At 28.2% G+C, this 20180-nt stretch overlaps 1 protein-coding gene across 1 annotated transcript; it reads right to left on the minus strand.

Annotated features, from left to right (window-relative positions):
* Positions 1-19551: 19551 nt before the first annotated feature.
* LOC107940283 (stigma-specific STIG1-like protein 1) lies at positions 19552-19977 on the minus strand. The gene has a single exon (XM_016873719.2). It carries the CDS (start codon positions 19940-19942, stop codon positions 19559-19561), a length of 384 nt encoding a protein of 127 aa, XP_016729208.1. The 5' UTR covers positions 19943-19977; the 3' UTR covers positions 19552-19558.
* Positions 19978-20180: the final 203 nt, after the last annotated feature.

Consider the following 20180-nt stretch of genomic DNA (forward strand, 5'->3'; position numbering starts at 1 on the left):
CCGTTAAATTGGTTAATCCGTTCGGTTATCGGTTTTTGAATCCTTAAACCAAATTGACCAAAAAAATTTACTTATTTTTAAATTATTTAAAATATATTTATAATTTTATCATATAAATCCAACCCAATAACCTAAGGTCAATTAATTGAAAAAACAGACCGAATCAAAATTGGTCCAATTTGGGTTTTCTTAATTAAAATCGATGGAGTCAGTTTTTTCATGTTACTGTCTATTAAAAAAATCGACCAATTAAATCGATTGCTCTCGTTAAATTTATTCCATTTTACCCCATAAGTATAAAAAAATGTACCGTTTGAAATTTATAGTTTAAGTACCTTTTACCAAAAATAACTTTAGGTCCTAAATTTAAAAACCGGTATAATTTGAGGGTAAATTTTATATTTAACTCTTTTTTTTTACTTACAAAATTAAAATCAAACAAAGCCGGCGACTTAATTTAATTGTGTGTGTGTTTGGGTTTCATCTAATTGTTTATGTAAAAATTCAGTGACTCAATTTTAATTTTAAAACTATTTTGTTGAATTTAAATGCAAACCATTTAAAATAAAAACATAGGAACGGTCAAAACTTGAAAGTGAGCTAATTTCATCATTGGTCCTTAAAAGTTAAAATGTTTTGATTGAATTCTTAAAGTCTCAATATCGTATCGATCAAGTTATTTCGTTAACTTAATTGTAAGTGTGGACGTTAAATACTAGCTCAAATTATTTAAAATACGTAGATCAAATTACAAGTATTTGTATACCTTCTGTACAGAGGTGCTCATATGTTGAACTTGGGCTCATTTTTTTTCCTCAATCTTGCTTGGTCAAGCCTATTTTACTATTTGAAAATTTTCAAAATAATTTGTTTAAAAAAAATTATTGTTTTTAAAAAAGTGAAACAAACTATTTAGGTCAACCTGGGCAAGTTGAACTCGATCAGGCCTCGTCCTAGCCATGAACACATCTACTTCTATACTGACAATTTGATTAACGTATTTTAAATATGTTCTACATTAAATTTGACCTAGCATTTGGTATCTAAATTGATGACTAGGTTCAAGAAAGAACGTAATTGATGTAAAAATTGATGATTTAAGAACTCAATTTGAAATTATTTTTAAATTTAGAGACTGAAATAGAAATTAAACAGTAATTTAAGGATGTTGGATGTAAATTTTAAAGATTTTTGTTGATTTTGATGTAGAAAAAAGTGATTAAACAATACTATTAAATAGAGGTTGCGACTGCCATAGGACATGACTAAGTTGAAATTGACTTCCATCCACTAATTCATATAAAATTATCCATTGTGATTAGAAAAAAACTATAATAAATATGGAAAAATATGTATTTAAATTTTTAATTAATATTAATTTCGAGTTAATTTTTTGATAATTTTATTTTACTAAATACATAATTGTCTTATTATTGGCGTGTTTTATTCTACAATATATTATATTTGGTTATAGATGTGTAATTTTAAAATTTATTATCATTTCGACCAATAAGTGGTTAGGTGTAATGGTAAGATATATTATACTCTCAACGAGAGAGTATAGGTTCAAACTTTGGAAATAAAATTGTTTGGAGAGGCAGTCACTTTTATAGATATTAAACATAGCCAATTGAGTCTTAGTTCGATTGGCATGGGTATTGCTATCAATGCAAAAATACTTGGGGGTGCTGAAACGCATCATTCTCCTATTTATGGATTGGTGAGGGGCTATAAATAACTCTAAGCACTGTGTAAAAAATAAAGAGTATTGTTCAAGAAAAATAAAACATAAGCGTTTTTCTATAATACTTTTTTTTACCTATTTACTTTGAATAATGATAAAATAACAATTTTATACAGCGAGCAAGGGCCGCACCAAGGGAGCTAGCAAGGGCAGGGCCCTCTCGAAAATGAAAAAAAAAATCATATTAACCTCTTTATATATTATAAAAGTGTAAATTAATAAATGATTAACATATATTTTGACCCTCTCAAAAAATATGAAATATTAATTTAATTTTTTAAAAATTATCACATCTTTTTAAAAAAATTTATTGAATGAATTAATTCGAAATTCATTTAATGATTTAGATTTCACCATCCCGATTTTATTTGATATATTTAATCTCAAATTAACCAAATATAGTTAAAGTTGAAGTTTTGGAAAAAAGTTTTATATTTCCATGTGTGATTTAAATATCAATTTAATATTTGATTTTTTTTCCTTTTTCTTTTATATTTTTAAGGATGTTTTTGGTATATTCAAAGTTGGAGAGAGGGGATGCATAAAGGTCAAAAACAAGCTAAAAGACAACAACCCTACTTCTAGAAATTCAAATAAAATGCCACATAAAACTTGAACCAAGTTTAAAATAACTCAAAATATTAATTAAATTATTCAAATACAACCTTGAACCTAAATTTGGAAAGATTCAAAATCGACAAATAAAATTCTAAATTATATCTTTTAATTTAGGATATCTGAAATTAAAAGAAGAAAATTAACAAATGTGTGAAATAAAAATATTTAAAAAAACACACCCTAGAATCTTTAACCCTTTTAGGGGTCAATTTGATAATTTGAGGATTGAAAAAAAGAAAGAGAAAAGAAAAGGACCAAAAAAGCAAAAGACAAAAAGAACGTTAAGGCCAACTTTGTAATTCAAAAATTAAATTGGATATATATTATTTAAATAAGTAGAATTAAGAAGATACTTTTTGAAAAGTTATTTTTTGTTTAAAAATTTATATGTATAGCCGATTAAGTCTTAACTGAATTAGTATAGTCATTGTTGTTAAAGTAAGGGAGCATGAATTCAAATGTGCTGAAGCGTATAATCCTCCTATTTATGAGATTGGGAGAAATTACAGGTAGTTTTAGACATTGCATAAAAAAAAGCAGATATGATCAGTTATTTATATGATTATTATTTTATTTTATTTTATTTTTTATGCTTAGAGAATTTTTACAAGGTACATTTTATTCATAAAATGTTATATTATTTAGGAGGTTTTTGTATTAGAAGTAAAATTTTATTTGGTCCCTTTTATTTAAAAAAAAGGATAAATTAGTCACTGTATGTTAGATCAAAGAGTATTGGTCGTTTATATTTAAATTTTCATCAATTTGTACAATTAAAAATTGACGTAACTAACGGAATAACTAGATAATGACACGTAGTATGCCACATATACCACATGTTGACATATAGAAACCATCCTTAATAGTAGAAATGAAAGGAATTTTTAACAGAATGAACAATTTATTCTTTGATCTAACATACAATGACTAATTTGCTCATCTTTTGAGTAGAGGGAATAAAATATAATTTAACTCTTAGTATAATAAGCTACATAATACTTTCTCCCACGTTATCAGGTATCTTAAGTTATCTAGTTTAGTTGAATTTGATTTTTTTTATTGATTATTGAAGTTTATAGTATTTTATTGTAATATTTTATCTTACTAATTTCTCTAGTAAAATATTTCATATATATTTTCTCAAATAAATAAAACAAAAGTGATGAGGAGAGAAAAAAAATGAGGAAAAAGTTTTTATTTATTAAAACATGTTATTTATTATGGACAAATGATAAATTTGACCAAAATGATAAAAACGATGATAAATTTGTTATAAAAGTAATATTTCGAGTAAAATGTAAAAGATAGAATGTAATATATCAATTTAAATGTTTAAAATTTCCTCAATTTATAATAATAAATAAATATAAGAATAGTTGAAATGTTGTTTAAAGCATATATCAAAAGAATTAGAGAATTTGATTTATTAATTTTTATTATTATTTCTTTTTGACTTAACAAAAATAATAAAAATCATTAAAAATGTTGAACATGTCACGTTATGAGATATTGGAAATTAGCCTTAGATTTCGAAATATTGACACGGTTGGAGATGTGAGATTATTAACTCTATGTAATGTTTGAAATATAAATACGAGAATACTATGCTAAACGGTACAGTATCCTAGGAATGTTATGGGTAGATTGATTTTAGATTGATTCTATATAATTTGAATTCTCCTCTTTTCTTGTTTGTAATCAAAGAGTTTGTAAAACTTCTTCTATATAGCATCAAATTTTGGTAAATCGTTGGAGTCAGCATCATGACACAAACCCGGTAAAAAAAATAAAATAAAAAAATTAACCTAATTCAACTCAAATTGAATCTAATCTAATATAGAGTCGCACGGATCTAATAATGCCTTACTATATTAATTGTACGTATTTGTTGACACGTTAGAGTTTGAAAAACAAAGATCTTTTCATAAACATAATTTCATACAAAATCTCATATATATTAAATATATATAATACATAGGGAGAGATATAAAATAAAAAATTTCTATTTATTCTAACTCTATAATTTAGAATTTAGATTTATTCTATTGATCATGAACTCGTCAAGAGAAAAACAAGATCAAATTTCATGGACATATATATAAGGGCGGCATCAAGAGGGGCTATCAAGGATTAAGGCCTCCTTAAAATGAAAAAATATTACATTAGCCCGTTTATATTTTATAAAATTATAAATGAGAGTCAAATTGCAACTTATCCTCCCAAAAAGATAGAGTTTTAACTTAATACAATTATGAATTTGCATAACTCTAAAATAAATACGTAACTTAATTCTCCCCCTACCCAAAAGTAATTCTGACTTTACCCTGCATGCATACACATAGTGCATGAAGCTTTTTTAATCCACTTCGTTAATGATAGGTGTTGTGTCCTCCCTTCCATGGCTCACACGTGGTAAAGTATTTTGTAAATTTCAAAATAATTGTCTGTAATTTATTTTGTTAAATTTAAGTTTATAACAATAATATCAAATATTTTTATTTCAAATGATCAAATCAACAATTTTCGTAATAAAAAATTTAACCGCGTTAATAACATAACCTTAATTTTGAAATCTAAAAAATAAAATCAACAAATTCTTAAATATATATAATGACTAAATTGCAAAAAAAAAAGTTTAAAAAAACAAAAGACAAAAAGTACGTTAAGGATAAATTTATAATTCATCAATGCATTTTGATGAATTTTTTTTATAAATATTTTAAGATATATCATTTAAAAGAAAAGTATTATCTTGTTTAAGTATATATATGTAAAAAAATAATTTAAAATTAAATTATTATTTTTGGTAAATTTTCAATTATGCTTTGAGAAATTAAAATAATTACATATAGATTGGGATATATAAAACCTAAATAATAAACAAATAAAAATCATTACAATTTTTTTAATTTTTTTAAAAAATATTATTATATTGTAAGAAAACAAATTAAGTGTGTTTTTGGATGGGTGATGGTTGTGGTACGGTAAAACTTTTTAACTCACAACTAGTGTGATTAATCTCATCGCCGCTATTTTTAACATTATCGAAAGTAAATGCACTGACAATCTAAAAACACACTAAATGCTTAATATACGCGTAGAACCTGTTTTGCATAAGCTATGAACTTTCCTTAAGATTAATGTACAAAATTTTACTTGATTTTTAATTGACATGTGAATCACGTAAATTAGGGAACAAGACAATTGACAAACAAACAAAAAAAAAGAGTTTAGAAGGTTCTAGAATATATAAATATTAGTGTAATTTATTTTTATTATTTCTGAACGATAAATCAAGTTGGATCGACTCGGATTGAAAAAGTATAAATCTTTGGTCGACTTGAAATCAGTTGGGTCATCTAGTCCATAGACACGTAGAATAATATTTTGAGACGCTTTATGAAACTTAACAGAGTCAAGGGTTTATGATACTTGAACATTATTATTATTATTATTTTATAATTTTAATAATTTATTTAATTAAATCCGGCTAATAGATCGAATTAAAAATGGTGACTTAACTAGTCAGGTAACAAAAGCATTGGCTGCTTTGTTTTATTTATTTATTTATAATAATGTTTTTATTCTTGATAAGATAATCTAAGAGAAGAATTCAAACATTACATCTGCACATTCCAAGACTCTAATTTGGGTCATCTAGAACCCTCAATTTTACCAACTTGGTTAACTATGATAAAAGAGATATTCATATATCAAGTTAGATTCAGGTCAAGTTTAAACATAATATTTACACATTTTACGCTTGTCTAAACTCGGCTTGGCTTGAAATATGAGTATTTTTTTTATGAAAAACCATCTTTTTTGTAAAATATTTTTGTTTATACCTTCTTAAATTTCAAACGAGCTTTCGTGCTTGGACAAGTGATCTAACTTAAGAAAAAGTCTACCTATAATTCAATTCAGGAATAAATATTTTATAAATATATTTCTAATACAAATTTTTATTTTTCACCGTGATGTAATTTAATGTAATTATTATTTTTCTAAGGAAAAAGGTTAATTATATTATTAGTCCCTATACTTTGTGAAATTTTCGAATTTAGTCATTGTACTTTATTTTGATTTATTTTAGTCTCTATACTTTTCGAATTTTGAAATTTTAGTCATAACCCAAACAATAGCAGTTAAATTCAGATACTAATCGTGGACTATATATATAGTTATAGATTTAGTCCATATTCTCCAATTAGATCATTCTAATACCCTATACCTTTTGAATTCTAAAAGTGCAATATTGGTATTGATGATAGTTGTTAATCCATTAACTGAATTTTTAATGAGTAACATTAGAAATAATGAGCTAACATGACAATACACATATGATAATAAGTTTACTACATCAAATTTTGGAAATAAAAGAACTTAACTTAATGAATTTAACAATTGCTGATGAGAATGCAGAAAAATAAAGAGAAATCTAGATAATTCCACTTTAGTCCTAGCTTTATTAAGTAAATTTTGCAATTTTCCAATTTTGCCCTTAATTCTCCTTATTTTCTTGCTGATTTCATGCCATTTCCGTCCAGCCCAAAGAGACCTTGGGTCTACTTTCCTTTTGAACCCTCTTTCTTTTATCATTTAAGCTATTTAATCATTTCCACAATTTTGCATTTAATATAATTTAGTCCTTTTTGTTCAATTAACTATCAGAACTTTAAAATTTCTTGACGAAACTTTAATACTGACTTATTAACACTCTATAAATATTTATAAAAATATTTATGGCTCGATTTAAAATTCTCGAGGTCTCGATACCTCGTTTTCGATTCTAATTATTTTAATATTTATTTTTAGTACACTATTCACTACTTCAAAATTTTTCCTAACTTCACATTTAACTTATACTCACTAAATTAATAATATTTCCTACTCATGATCTCGAATCACTGTTCCGACACCACTGGAAATTAGGCTGTTACAACTCTCCCCCTTTAGGGATTTTCGTCCCCGAAAATCTTATCAAAAGAAGTTGCTTTCAACACTCATGAAACACTTTTACTAACTTCTCAGAATCACAATTCGGTTGAACCTCGAATATTTTTATTTATTTTTTTTACCACCGACTTCATTCCAACATATTAGAATAAAATTCCAAAAAGACGAAGAAATACTTATCATAAACCGACCAGACCAATAGGGCTTTTGTCTAACATCATAGTTAGCTAGCATTCTCACAACATAAGAACTCCATCAAAAACTGAACAACCACACACATACATTTGAGGATAAAATAATATATATAATACTTAGAAAAGATCATCATATTCGTTTCAACTATAACTGTTACACACACAGACATCTTTTCTACTCAATTATCATTTCTCTTACTAATTCTATCATCATGAACCCTGCATCATTCCATTCACTAACGAAAACCAATTCGGAAAAAAAACTTCAGAAAACACATATTTTAGACATCATATCTGAATAAGTCGATTAGCCGAGGTTAACTTTTTCTTTAACTGTGACATTACGTAATCTGAATAATCTTTAAAATAATCTGATATCTTTTTCAAAACTGTATTCATTTGTCAAACTATTTTTAACTCCGTCTGCATTATTAATTATTCCACTACTGTACTCTTTAGTTTTACACTTGTGAACTATTCAACATAATTCTCGTGAATTTTCGTTATAAAATACCACATTGATAAGGGGATGAGGTCGTAAAGCCTCTAACTGGACTCTCATAAATACACGCATATGACTTAGCATTTATCATCAACATCATATCCTCACAATTACATAATTCACTTCAAGCAAATTAACATATATAATTATGTTACCCGAATTTTTCAATTATCCTTTTCAAACAAGTGTACTTAAACATACATTCCATGAGCATTTACTTAATCAAACAAGTCGGCACATAATATCATATGAATGTCACATAAACATAAATGCGCTCATCACAAGATAAACTTCCATTTCATTTCACTTTTCCTATATTTCTCGATTTATGACTATTTCATTTCGTACCTCATCACATCCATATCATGAACTCTTCTTCATACCTTTCCAATTTTCGACTCATCATAAACACATTCTTACTCAGACATCTTAGTGTCACTTTCAACACTTTATGAAATAGCTCGATTGAAAAGTATTTCTGTCTATATGTAAAACAAAGATTAAATCGGATCATACACATCACACTATCACAGATTTATATGGCATATATTTCTAGACACTTTACACATCTCATTCGTTCCGAGAATCGACTAAACCGAATGTAACAGCCCGATTTTGGGCATGGTCGAAACAGTGGTTTTGGGACCACTATTTTGAGGCTAGATAAAATTATTTTAGTATTACTTTATGTGTTATAATATAATTTTATAAGTGCATGTAAATTTTGGTAAGTTAATTTTAGCAATTTCTAGTCCAATTTCGAAAAAGGACTAAATCGCATAAAAGGTAAAAGTTGTGTTTTAATACCTAAAGGTGTTAAATTGCCTTGTATCTTAAATTGGGGGTATTTAAAGTGAAATTATGCATTTGAAAGTGTGATGGCCGGCCATGGGAGACAAAATTGTTGAAAAGTCAAAATTAGGTGAAATTTGGTCACGACTAGTTTTATTATTAACAAATCAAAAAGAAAAAAAGCTATCATTTTTCTCTTCTCCTTCACCGAAATATGCAGCAAAGAAAGGGCTTTGAAGCTGGAAAATTTCAGCAACATATTTCCCTTGCTTGTAAGTGATTTTAATGTATTTGCTTGATGATTTTTACATTTTTGGAACCCCTAAAGCATGAGCTTTCATATGAGGGGTCTATTTTGCAAAATGATGAAGAGTCTAGGGTTTTGCCATGAGAGTAAATGTGTTGTTTGCTGTGTTTTTATGGAAGATTATGAGTCCTAGTTGTCTAATAAACAACTTTTGTGAAATAAATTGCATGAAAACACCTTAAAAAGGGTTAGATTGCTAAGTTGTAAAATGAGTTGTAAATGTGTGAAATAGTTGAAATTATGAGTTGCTATAGTTATGAAAATCGTTCATCTAGACTCAATGAGTAAAGAAATGTGATAAAAATTATTTTACGAGCCTAGGGGTAATTTAGTAATTTTGGCAAAATATAGGGGCAAAATTGTAAAAATTGCTCAAGTGTGTCAATGGACTAATTTGATCAGTACATTGTTTTAATAAGTTGAATGTGATATTTTAGATGATGAAAATCAAGATTTGGACCTAGAACGGAAAGAAATCGATTAAGGGATAATTACGTCTTTTTTTACCTTTGTGGTATCGAGGTAAGTTCATATGTAAATGTTGGTAACATAGTTATTATTTTAAATGTTTTGATGTTATTTAAATGATATGATAATTATTATGAGATATTATACTTGTGATAATTGTTTGATAATATGTCAAATTATATGATATACTTGGAAAATGTGAAATACTACCGAGTATTGGTATCGGCATTCCGTAGAAGATGGTTGAGACACATGATTGGGAAAAAGGTCCGTTGAACCTTAGGAATAGATTAGGATACAAATGACATGTCACTGGAATATTTAGGCCTCCGAGCTCGTTGAGTTGAGTCCGAGTTCACTTATGGATGCGAATGTTCGAACTCGTTGAGTTGAGTCCAAGTTCGTGAGATGTAACTAGGCATCCGAGCTCGTTGAGTTGAGTCCAAGTTTACTTATGGATGCGAACGCCTAAGCTCGTTGAGTTGAGTCCGAGTTCACTTATGGGCGGGTTACATGGTAGCTTGGCTACATATGTGGCACTTATGTGCAAACTTTCCATGTATCCGAATTATATTCCGATGTGTTCAATGGGTAAAATTCTACTCAAATGGAGGAATACTCGAGATGAAAGGGACGTATTGATAAATGTTGTGAAATGGATACTTTGAACAGGTATGTACTTAACCCTCGGGTTGAAAACTCGACATAACAATAATATGGTAAGATGGTAAATGAAAATGTGATATGAATGTCTCGGTGATGATTATACAAACGATGTTGTATTAATTTTGTGAACAATGATCATGAATGAGTAATTTAGCCTTGACAAATTTGAGTTACTGCAGTAGTGTAACTTTGAAAATACACTAAAAATAGTGGAAAATGAGTTAGAGGCAAAATAAAATATAGGATTAAAGCTTAATGAGTCTATTTTCACATGAAAGAAACAGGGGAAGAAAAAGAATTCCATATTGTGTGATATTTGAATTCTTGTGAAACAGGATCTGAATGAATTCGAGATCCCCTGTTCTAACTTTATAAATTCACCAAAAATTGTAAAAAAATTATTAAGAGTCATACCTTACATGCATGGATTCCTTATTGAGTCTATTTTTAGGGGAAATAAACGGCATGGTCGTTGGAATTTTTTATAGGGATAAATTCGGTTTGTAGTGCACAGGGGTCAGAGTGGTCATACCCTGAAATAGGGGAGACTTTAACTAATAAACTGTACTAATTGGCCCAACCAAAAATTCTAGAAAAAAATTAGTAAGTATACATATGAGTCTAGTTTCAAGAGAAATAGACGAGAACATTATTCGAGTCTTGTACTATGAGATAATTGAACTTTAGTACAGAAGGGTCGGAACTGTCAGACAGTGAATCAGGGGTAACTTTGAGGAATAAACTGTACTATTTGGCTTAACCAAAAATTCTGAAAATTTTATGTAAGAAAGAAAAATAAGTTTAGTTTCAGGGAAAATTAACGGAACTTAATTCGGAGTTTCGTAGCTCCAGGTATAAATAATTTAGTGACCATTGCTCAGAAAGACAGCTTATAGTGAACTTGAGAATATGTTGTAAACATTGATAAAACAAGTTAATGAGTGCTTATTGTTTTCATATGAACTTACTAAGTGAAAGCTTACCCTCCTCTTCTTTCCCATGTTTTCTAGAGTTTCCAGGTTAGCTCGGGTTGGAGGCCGTCAGAGATATTATCACACTGTCAAGCTAACGTATTGGTGTAGTGATTTCAAGTACTTTGAGCCTATGACATGTATAGGAGTTTAAATATTAGAGTATGTGATATGGCTTTAACCATATGTGTTGGCCTATTTTGATTATGGGGTTGTAAATCTATTTTAATTATGCATGCATGTGCTATGGTATTATGTGATGAGTTTAAAATGATTATAGTATGAATGTGGTAAAGATGTGAGTAAAATCTATGATATTTATTGCATGTGAAATTGACATAATCATGACATGTTAGGAATGTTTAAGTACCTAATTTTGCCATGTTGTATGTTATTGTATAAGTATGCATGTATCTATTGTGAGTGTGACAAAATGGCTTGGAAAATAGCCTTGTATTTGTCCAGGTTTTTGGACACGGGTTTGGGACGCAGACGTGTCCCTAGCACACGGGCGTGTGCTCTATACCCACACGGGCGTATGAAGCCTTGATGCAAGAGATTTTCTAAGTTTTTCATGAGTTCTCGGTTGGGCCCCGAACCACTCCGGATGTATGTTTTGGGCCTTGTAAGCCCGTATATGGGACAGATTGTATGTGAAAATAAAAGTTTTTAATTATTTGAGATTTCATGGCCCTGTTTAGTATGGAAGTGTTAGTAAAAGTCAGGTAGCACCTCGAACCCCGTCCTGGTGTCGGATGCGGGCGAGGGGTGTTACACCGAAGCTCTGATACCAATAAATGTAACACCCCCTACCAGTATTCTGAGCCTAGAATAGGGTACGAGGCATTACCGAACTTAATATGATCAATCATGTAAAAATCAACCATAAAATTTCTTCTAAATTTAAAACTTTCATACATATGTTTAATGTCCCTTATATGGGCCTATGGGGCCCAAAACATACATTTAGGGTGGTTCGGGACGAAACCGTAAACATAAAAAACTTTTGCAACACTTAGAAAATTTTCACATTTTGGAGAGTCACACGCCCGTGTTTTCAACCCGTGTAACTCTCTGTTTATAACTTCATCACCCTTGTCAGTCGTACACTTCTTATAAATAACAAGAAACGTGTATGGGCTCATTTCTCATTAAATTTATCATATATATACACAATTTCACGTTATGCAATCATACAACATATATCAGCCATATCTCTGTAATCTAAATATATTTTTATAATAACTTATCTTGATTTCATACTGTTTCATATTTAAGCTTAAATAACCAAAGTATTTGAAATATCATCTTTACGCAAATAGTACACATGAGGTATATAATTCCATAATTATGAATAAACACATTTATCAAATATTTTCTATATTCATATATCAATAACCATCATTTTCATGAATTCCGAGTTCAATTTCATAATTATTTGTCTCGTGTTCAATTTATTCCATGTCAGAACTTTATTCATTAATACGTTTGAATTATCAATGCATATGGACAGTACATTCAAGATGAACAATTATATAATCACAAATGAATTCATTTATCAACCAAGTTCTATACTCATAACTTATCAACTCGTACTTCCAGTATCACATAATTCCATGTAACACTTACCAAACTTTGTCAAATTAGTGAACGTCTTACGGAATTGAGTACTTCGTTTACTCGATGTTATAGTTCAACTATGGTCTTACACATCTTCATATATCGATGTCATAGCCCAGCTATGGTCTTACACGTAATCACATATCACATATCGATGTCATAGCCCAGCTATGGTCTTACACGAATCACATATCTCACTGATGCCATATCCCAGATATGGTCTTATACAGTAGCATATATCACACCAATGCCATATCCCAGATATGGTCTTATACGGAAATCACTTATCACTTGTAGCCGAAGCTACCACTATTCACTGATCAGGTAGCCGAAGCTACCATTTTTCATTGATCAGGTAGTCGGAGCTACCATTTTTCACTGATCAGGTAGCAGAAGCTACCACTTTTCACTTATCAGGCAGCAGAAGCTACCACTTTTCACTGATCAGGTAGCCGAAGCTACCACTTTTCACTAATCAGGTAGCCGAAGCTACCACTTTTCACTTGTCATTTGTCCTTGATCAGATAAGTGTAGCGGAAGCTATTACTTATCACTTTCACTTATCCTTGATCAGATAAGTGTAGCCGAAGCTATCACTTATCACTTGTTGCCATGGTCCAATTATGGTCTTTTCCTTCAATTCATCTTGTCACTGAACTGAAATGCTCAATTTGATCATTTATTCAATTTTCATGCTTTTACATTATTCACGATTTTATCATTAATACATATGAAATAACACATCATGAAATTCATCAAATTAACAAATAATCACTAAAATTTAGCCATATAAACTCACAAGTACAAATTTTGTATTATAACAATAATCATAATTTCATAATAAATATTCCACATAAAACATTATATCATTTCTAATCCAACACTTATCGATTATAATCGGGCATGTGTTTAATTTATACACGAGTTATTCATATATTTTTCCTCCTCCTCCTCTCCATCCACATCCTTGGTATAAATAACACACTTGTAAGTAACATTATCCATAATTTTCACTAATTACTTATGTGAATATTCAGACTATCCACCTGTGTCGTAGTCACTAAATTATTTATATCTAGAGCTACGGAACTCAAAATTAATATCCGCTAATTTTCCATGAAACTATACTCATATATCTTCTTACCATAAAAATTTCATAATTTTTGGTTGGTCCAATTAATACAGTTTATTCATTGAAGTCTCCCATGTTCTACTGTCTGACAATTCCGATCCTTTTTCACTAAAAATTAATTATCTCACCGTAAGGATTTGAATGATGTTTCCGTTTGTTTCTCTTGAAAATAGACTCATTGAGGATTCTAAACATATAAATTTAAGCTCATAATTATTTTTATCCAATTTTTGATGATTTTACAGAGTTAGAACAGGGGAACACGAAATCATTCTGACCTTGTCTCACAAAATTTATCATATCTCATGATTTACAATTCCATTGCTTACATCATTTCTTCAATAAGAAATTAGACTCAATAAGCTTTAATTTCATATTTTGTTCATTCTCTAATTCCATTTCTACAATTTTTGGTGATTTTTCAAAGTTAGACTACTGCTGCTGTCCAAAACAGTTTTAGTGCAAAATATTGATTTCCATTTTGCCCCAAAGTTCACAATTCATACAATTCAGTCCTTGATCAATTAACCCCTAAATTAAGATAATTTTCTCAATTAATACTTTTCCTAGACATTATAAGTTATTTCATAACTATTGAAATTCAGAATTTCTACATAAAACTCTAACTTCAAACTCTTTTACAATTAGGTCCAAACATTCACTTTCTATTCAATTCTTTCAATAAAATCAACATATAAACAATTTAAAGCACTAATTCCATGCCAAATCATCATATAATTCCAGCACATATTCATAGCAACTTTCAATTTCTTGCATAGAATCAAAAACTAATGAATTTAACAAGTGGACCTAGTTGTAAAAGTCACAAAAAAATTTAAGAAATAATCAAGAATTGAACTTACTTGAAGTAAAAATATGAAAAAACCAGCTTAAGGGAACTCTTCCAGGGTGTTTTTGCTGATGAGCATGCAGAAAAATAAAGAGAAACCTAGATAATTTCACTTTAGTCCTAGCTTTATTAAGTAAATTTTTCAATTTTCCAATTTTGCCCTTAATTCTCCTTATTTTCTTGCTGATTTCATGCCATTGCCGCCCAGCCCAAAAGACCTTGGGTCTATTTTCCTTTTAAACCCTCTTTCTTTTATCATTTAAGCTATTTAATCATTTCCCATAATTTTGCATTTAATACAATTTAGTTCTTTTTGTTTAATTAACTATCAGAACTTTAAAATTTCTTGACGAAACTTTAATACTGACTTATTAGCACTCCATAAATATTTATAAAAATATTTATGACTCGATTTAAAATTCTCGAGGTCTCGATACCTCGTTTTCGATTCTAATTATTTTAATATTTATTTTTAGTATCCTAATCACTACTTCAAAATTTTTCCTAACTTCACATTTAACTTATACTCACTAAATTAATAATATTTCCTACTCATTTGTCTGATTTAGTAATCTCGAATTACTGTTCCGACACCACTGAAAATTAGGCTATTACAGTTGCCATTAAGTGAAGACAAAAATTTTAAAATTCAAATTAAAATATAATAATTAAATCCATAACTTCCACAAAATATAAAAATTAGTGATAGAATTAAAAAAAAAAACTTCTTCCATTGGTATAGCCGGTTTCCCAAAAGGTAGGGACTAGGGATCACAATTTTTATTATTATTTTGTCATTTTGTAGTTGAATTGACTAAAGCAACATCGACAATTGGCAATGAACAAAATGGAGATGGAATTTTGCAGTTCATATTCCTCCACGCAACAACGACGGTGTTTCATGAGTAGACCACTATCCGACGGTCAACTTGAAATTTAATAATTTTAAAATAAATATTTTAATTTAAATTGTATTACTATGCAAAAATAAAAGATGGCTTGCAGTGGGGTTTCACACCACCACAGGGGTAGAAAGAACTGTTCAGTCGAGAATGATTACGTTGTAGGAGGGGCGAAGAATCACTATATAAGTGATGGTTGCTTTGGAAGGGCTTTTATAAATGGAGAAAGGCTTGGAGTATGCAATGGTTTGTTTGTGGAATTTAATCTCAGGCAAGATTTTTAAAATAAGGCTGATGGTTAAATTAGTTAGATTATCGGTTCTGTTGATTCAACTAATTCGATCATGATTCGATTGGTTCAACTAGTTCACAAATTAATCAGTTTGACCCTTTTATTTTGGAATAGTACCCTAATCAATTTTTTGTTTGATTGATCGGTCTAGTTTTGAAAGTAGAAATCTTGGGTCTGATTTAGGATGTGAGTTGAATCGATTTGACCCTTTACTTTGGAACATTATCCTGAGCGTTTTAATTTTGAAAGCAGTGATATTAGGTCTAGTTTAGAATGTGAGTTAAATTTGACTATTTTAAGGTTAATGAGTTGAGAGAGTGGGCCAAATGTGACTAACATGAGATGTTGGGATCATTAAATGAGATTAGATTTGATATGATGGTTTTTTAGGGGTAACCAAAACTAGATTCAATTTAAAAAATTATTTTTTTCGAATTTTGAGTTAATTGGATCAAGTTATTTGATTTTTTTAGTTAACTTGAATAAGTAATTCAAGTTTCAAGTTCGAGTCGGGCTAAATTTCACAATTCGAATAACTCAAATAATAGATTAGTATAAATACTCCTTTGGTCTCTGTTAATTAAAAAAAATGAGCAAATTGGTCACTCTTTCAACAAAAATTACAAAAAAATTAAAATAATTTTCAAATTTTCAAAATTAATTTTTAGAATTCAAAATATTTATAAAAAATTCCAAAAGTTATATTTTTTAAAAATATATAAAAAATTCAAAAGATAATTTTTAAAATTAAAAAATTTAAAATAATAATTTTGGGGCCTAAATAAATAAATCAACGATTCAAATTTAGCATACTAGAGTATCTTATTTTATTTTGAAAGAGTTTTCAAATATATATAGTTTCAAATTTATATGCTTTAACATGAAGTTAGTTATATTGTAACAAGATTTTAATTTAACATCTTTAAAGTTTTAATTTAGCTTGAACAATTTCAATTAATTCAACTCGATTTGAAAAAATTTTAAATTCAGTTAGAACAATAAAACGAGATTTACCAATTTGATTAACTTGAATTTTTTATTCAATTTGACTCTGTTTGATCAAAAGCTCACCCTTAATTATCATTGGTGGAATAATGAGAATGGTGATTATGCATTTGTAGCAGTGTGGGCTCCTATCCTGGGGTGTTGAGGAACATTTTGGTATTGGGGCAAAATATTTAGTAAAAATAACTCAAAATATTATATAAAAAATTATTTTTAAATATAATATATAAGAATTATTGATTATTTTTTATTTAGTTTAAAAGTTATTTTTTTCTTGAAATATTTATATATAATTTTTGAATGTTTATCATGTCTAAAAATCAAAAAATTATTTTATCTAAATAAGTTCAAAAACTCAAAACTCAAAAATAGTATGAAAAAGCTATGAATCTGAATAAAATTAGGTTGTCTTAACTAAGCTTATGTAGGGCTGAAAAAATCTGAAAATCAACTCGAATCGAGGCATTTGAATGGTTTATGAAATATAAGTTTAAAAACTGTAGTTACTTGAATTGAAATCGAATTCTATATTTTTAATATATAATTAACTTTATTTTTTTATTATATAAAATAAATATTTTATATTTAAAATAATGAAAATAATTTAAAAGTTTTTGAAATTTTATTTATTTTTAGAAATATTTATGAAAAAGATGTTGAAATTTTGTCAAATAATATTCAAAAGCCATAAAATAAAACTCATTTTATAAAAATAAGTTTACAAATCAAAAAAATTTAATAAGAAAAAACGAGGATCAAACCAAATTATTATCGATGGTTAAAAAAATCTAAAAAACCCAATCGAACTAAACTGATATCACCCCTAAACTTATCCTATTGTGGTTGATTTACTAGATTTATATTGTTATTCTTGTTGTTGCAACACCTTCAACATCACACTTTAAACACATTTAAGTAAGCATGCGTTATATTTTATTTCATTTTTGGTATACTAATAAATTTAGCTTTTAATATTTATATTTATTGTCAATTTGACCCTTATTCTTTTTTTTAGATAAATTTGACCTTCAACTTTTCAAAAAGAGCCAAAATACTTTTCTCTAGTGAAAATGTTGACTAAAACATTAAATTTTTACCAATATTGGCATGATGGCATGCATGGTAACATTTCATGCTAACGTGACACTCTTTATTTGATATGCCATATTAACAAATAATTTAAAAATTACGAAATATTCAAAAAAAATTGATTTAAAATTCAAAATATTATTAAAGTTTCATGCTAAAGTATAAGTGGATTATTATACGAACTTCCATGTTTAAAAATTTGACGTTTTAATAAGATTTTTTTTATAAAAACAACAATTTAATTATTCTTTAAAGATTAATGGTTAAATTTGATTCTTTTTAAAAGGTTGGGGCCAAATTTAGGTTAAAAAAAAAGAATAAGAACAAAATTGATTAAAAAGGATAAATATTAAGGCCTAATTTGTCATTATGCCTTTATTTTTTAAAGAAAATATACAAAGAATAAAAAATCTTATACCAAAAGAACAAATTAATTTTTCTTGAACGATATAATAATTAATTACAAGTACAACATAAGCTTCAAAAAAACAAACAAATATATCAATTTTAATGCACAATGATTTTTTTTGTCCTCCAACTTTAAAAAAAAATCATTTTATTATTAAAATTTTCATCTCTTTTAGCCCTTAAACTCGCATTTTCTGTCAAATCACCCCAAAATAGAGAAAAAAATTAAATGTTTTTTTACTTTGCTGACGTGACATACACGTGGATAACACGTCAGCATTTAACTAATTTTTTAAAATTAAAAAATATAAATATTCTTTTTAAAAATTAAAATTTATTACAAATATAAAATCTATTTTTTAATATTTGAAAAAATTATTTTATCCCTCAATTTATTGTTTCACTTTTTTTTAGCCTTTAAACTCACATTTTTTGTCAAATCACCTCAAAATGGAGAAAAAAGTTAAAATTTTTTTACTTTGTTGACGTGTCATACACGTGAATTTCTATGTGGATAACACGTCAGCATTTAATTAACTTTTTTAAAAATTTAAAAATTATAAAAAAACTTTTTAAAAAATTAAAAATATAAAAATATTTTTAAAAATATTTTTAAAAATTTTAAAAAAATAATTAAATGATGACATGTCATCTACATGTATGCCATATTTGCAAAGTTAACAAACGTTAAATATTCAATCTATTTTTGGGTGATTTGACAACAAATACAAATTCAATAGCTAAAAGAGACAAATATATAAATAGAGGGTCAAAATAACTTTTTTTTTATAAAATTAGAGAGCTTAAAAGGTCATTATATCTAATTTTAATGCAATAAATACATACCTAGATATAACATTGGATAGAATTCTAAAAACAAAATTGATAAAATAACATGAGAATATACCTCAAATGAAGAATCAGTATCGAGGTCGAATTAATTAATTAGATTAATAAATTTTATTTAAATTATATTGAACTTAAAATTTTACAACTCGAACCAACTCGATTTAAATTTAAAGTGATTTAAATTTTGACAAGTTTAAGCATAATTACACATCCCATAAACACAAAATTCACCCTTCTTGCACTTCTTATGACATCCACCACAATTCCTTTTATCAAATGAAGCATTAACGCATTGCCCTTTGCAGCATATCTCACTATACTTGCACTTATATCCACACATCCCACAATTGAACCGATCTTTCATCACATTAACACATTTCCTTTTGCAACAATCCGGTCCCGGGCTTCCGGCCTTTTGACGACAAATACGCGGAAATTTATCGCATGTCATGCCGTGTTTCGGATATTGCTGAGTTAGGAATCGACGTAATCCTCGTGATGAAATTTGATCAGTTTGAACGTTGGGTACATCTTTATCGAAGTGGGCCTGAGTTGTTATTGCGGCGAAGATCGCCATTATTGCCAAGATTGCGAAAAGGATGGTTGGCAACTTCATGGTTATATATATATTTCTTGAGTGAATGTTTTGGAAGAAGATGGTATGGGAATATTTTATAGAGAAATTCTGAAGAGTAAGGAGTTGACATTGGGGAAAATGGATTTACAAGTAATGCCTTTGGTTGGTATGTATGGTCCAAATTCATTTCACTGTATCTCAAAAGGGAAATCAATTATTTGAATGTGAAGGAAAGATG

Source organism: Gossypium hirsutum, chromosome A13 (assembly GCF_007990345.1).
Source record: "Gossypium hirsutum isolate 1008001.06 chromosome A13, Gossypium_hirsutum_v2.1, whole genome shotgun sequence".
In the NCBI taxonomy this organism is placed as follows: domain Eukaryota; kingdom Viridiplantae; phylum Streptophyta; class Magnoliopsida; order Malvales; family Malvaceae; genus Gossypium; species Gossypium hirsutum.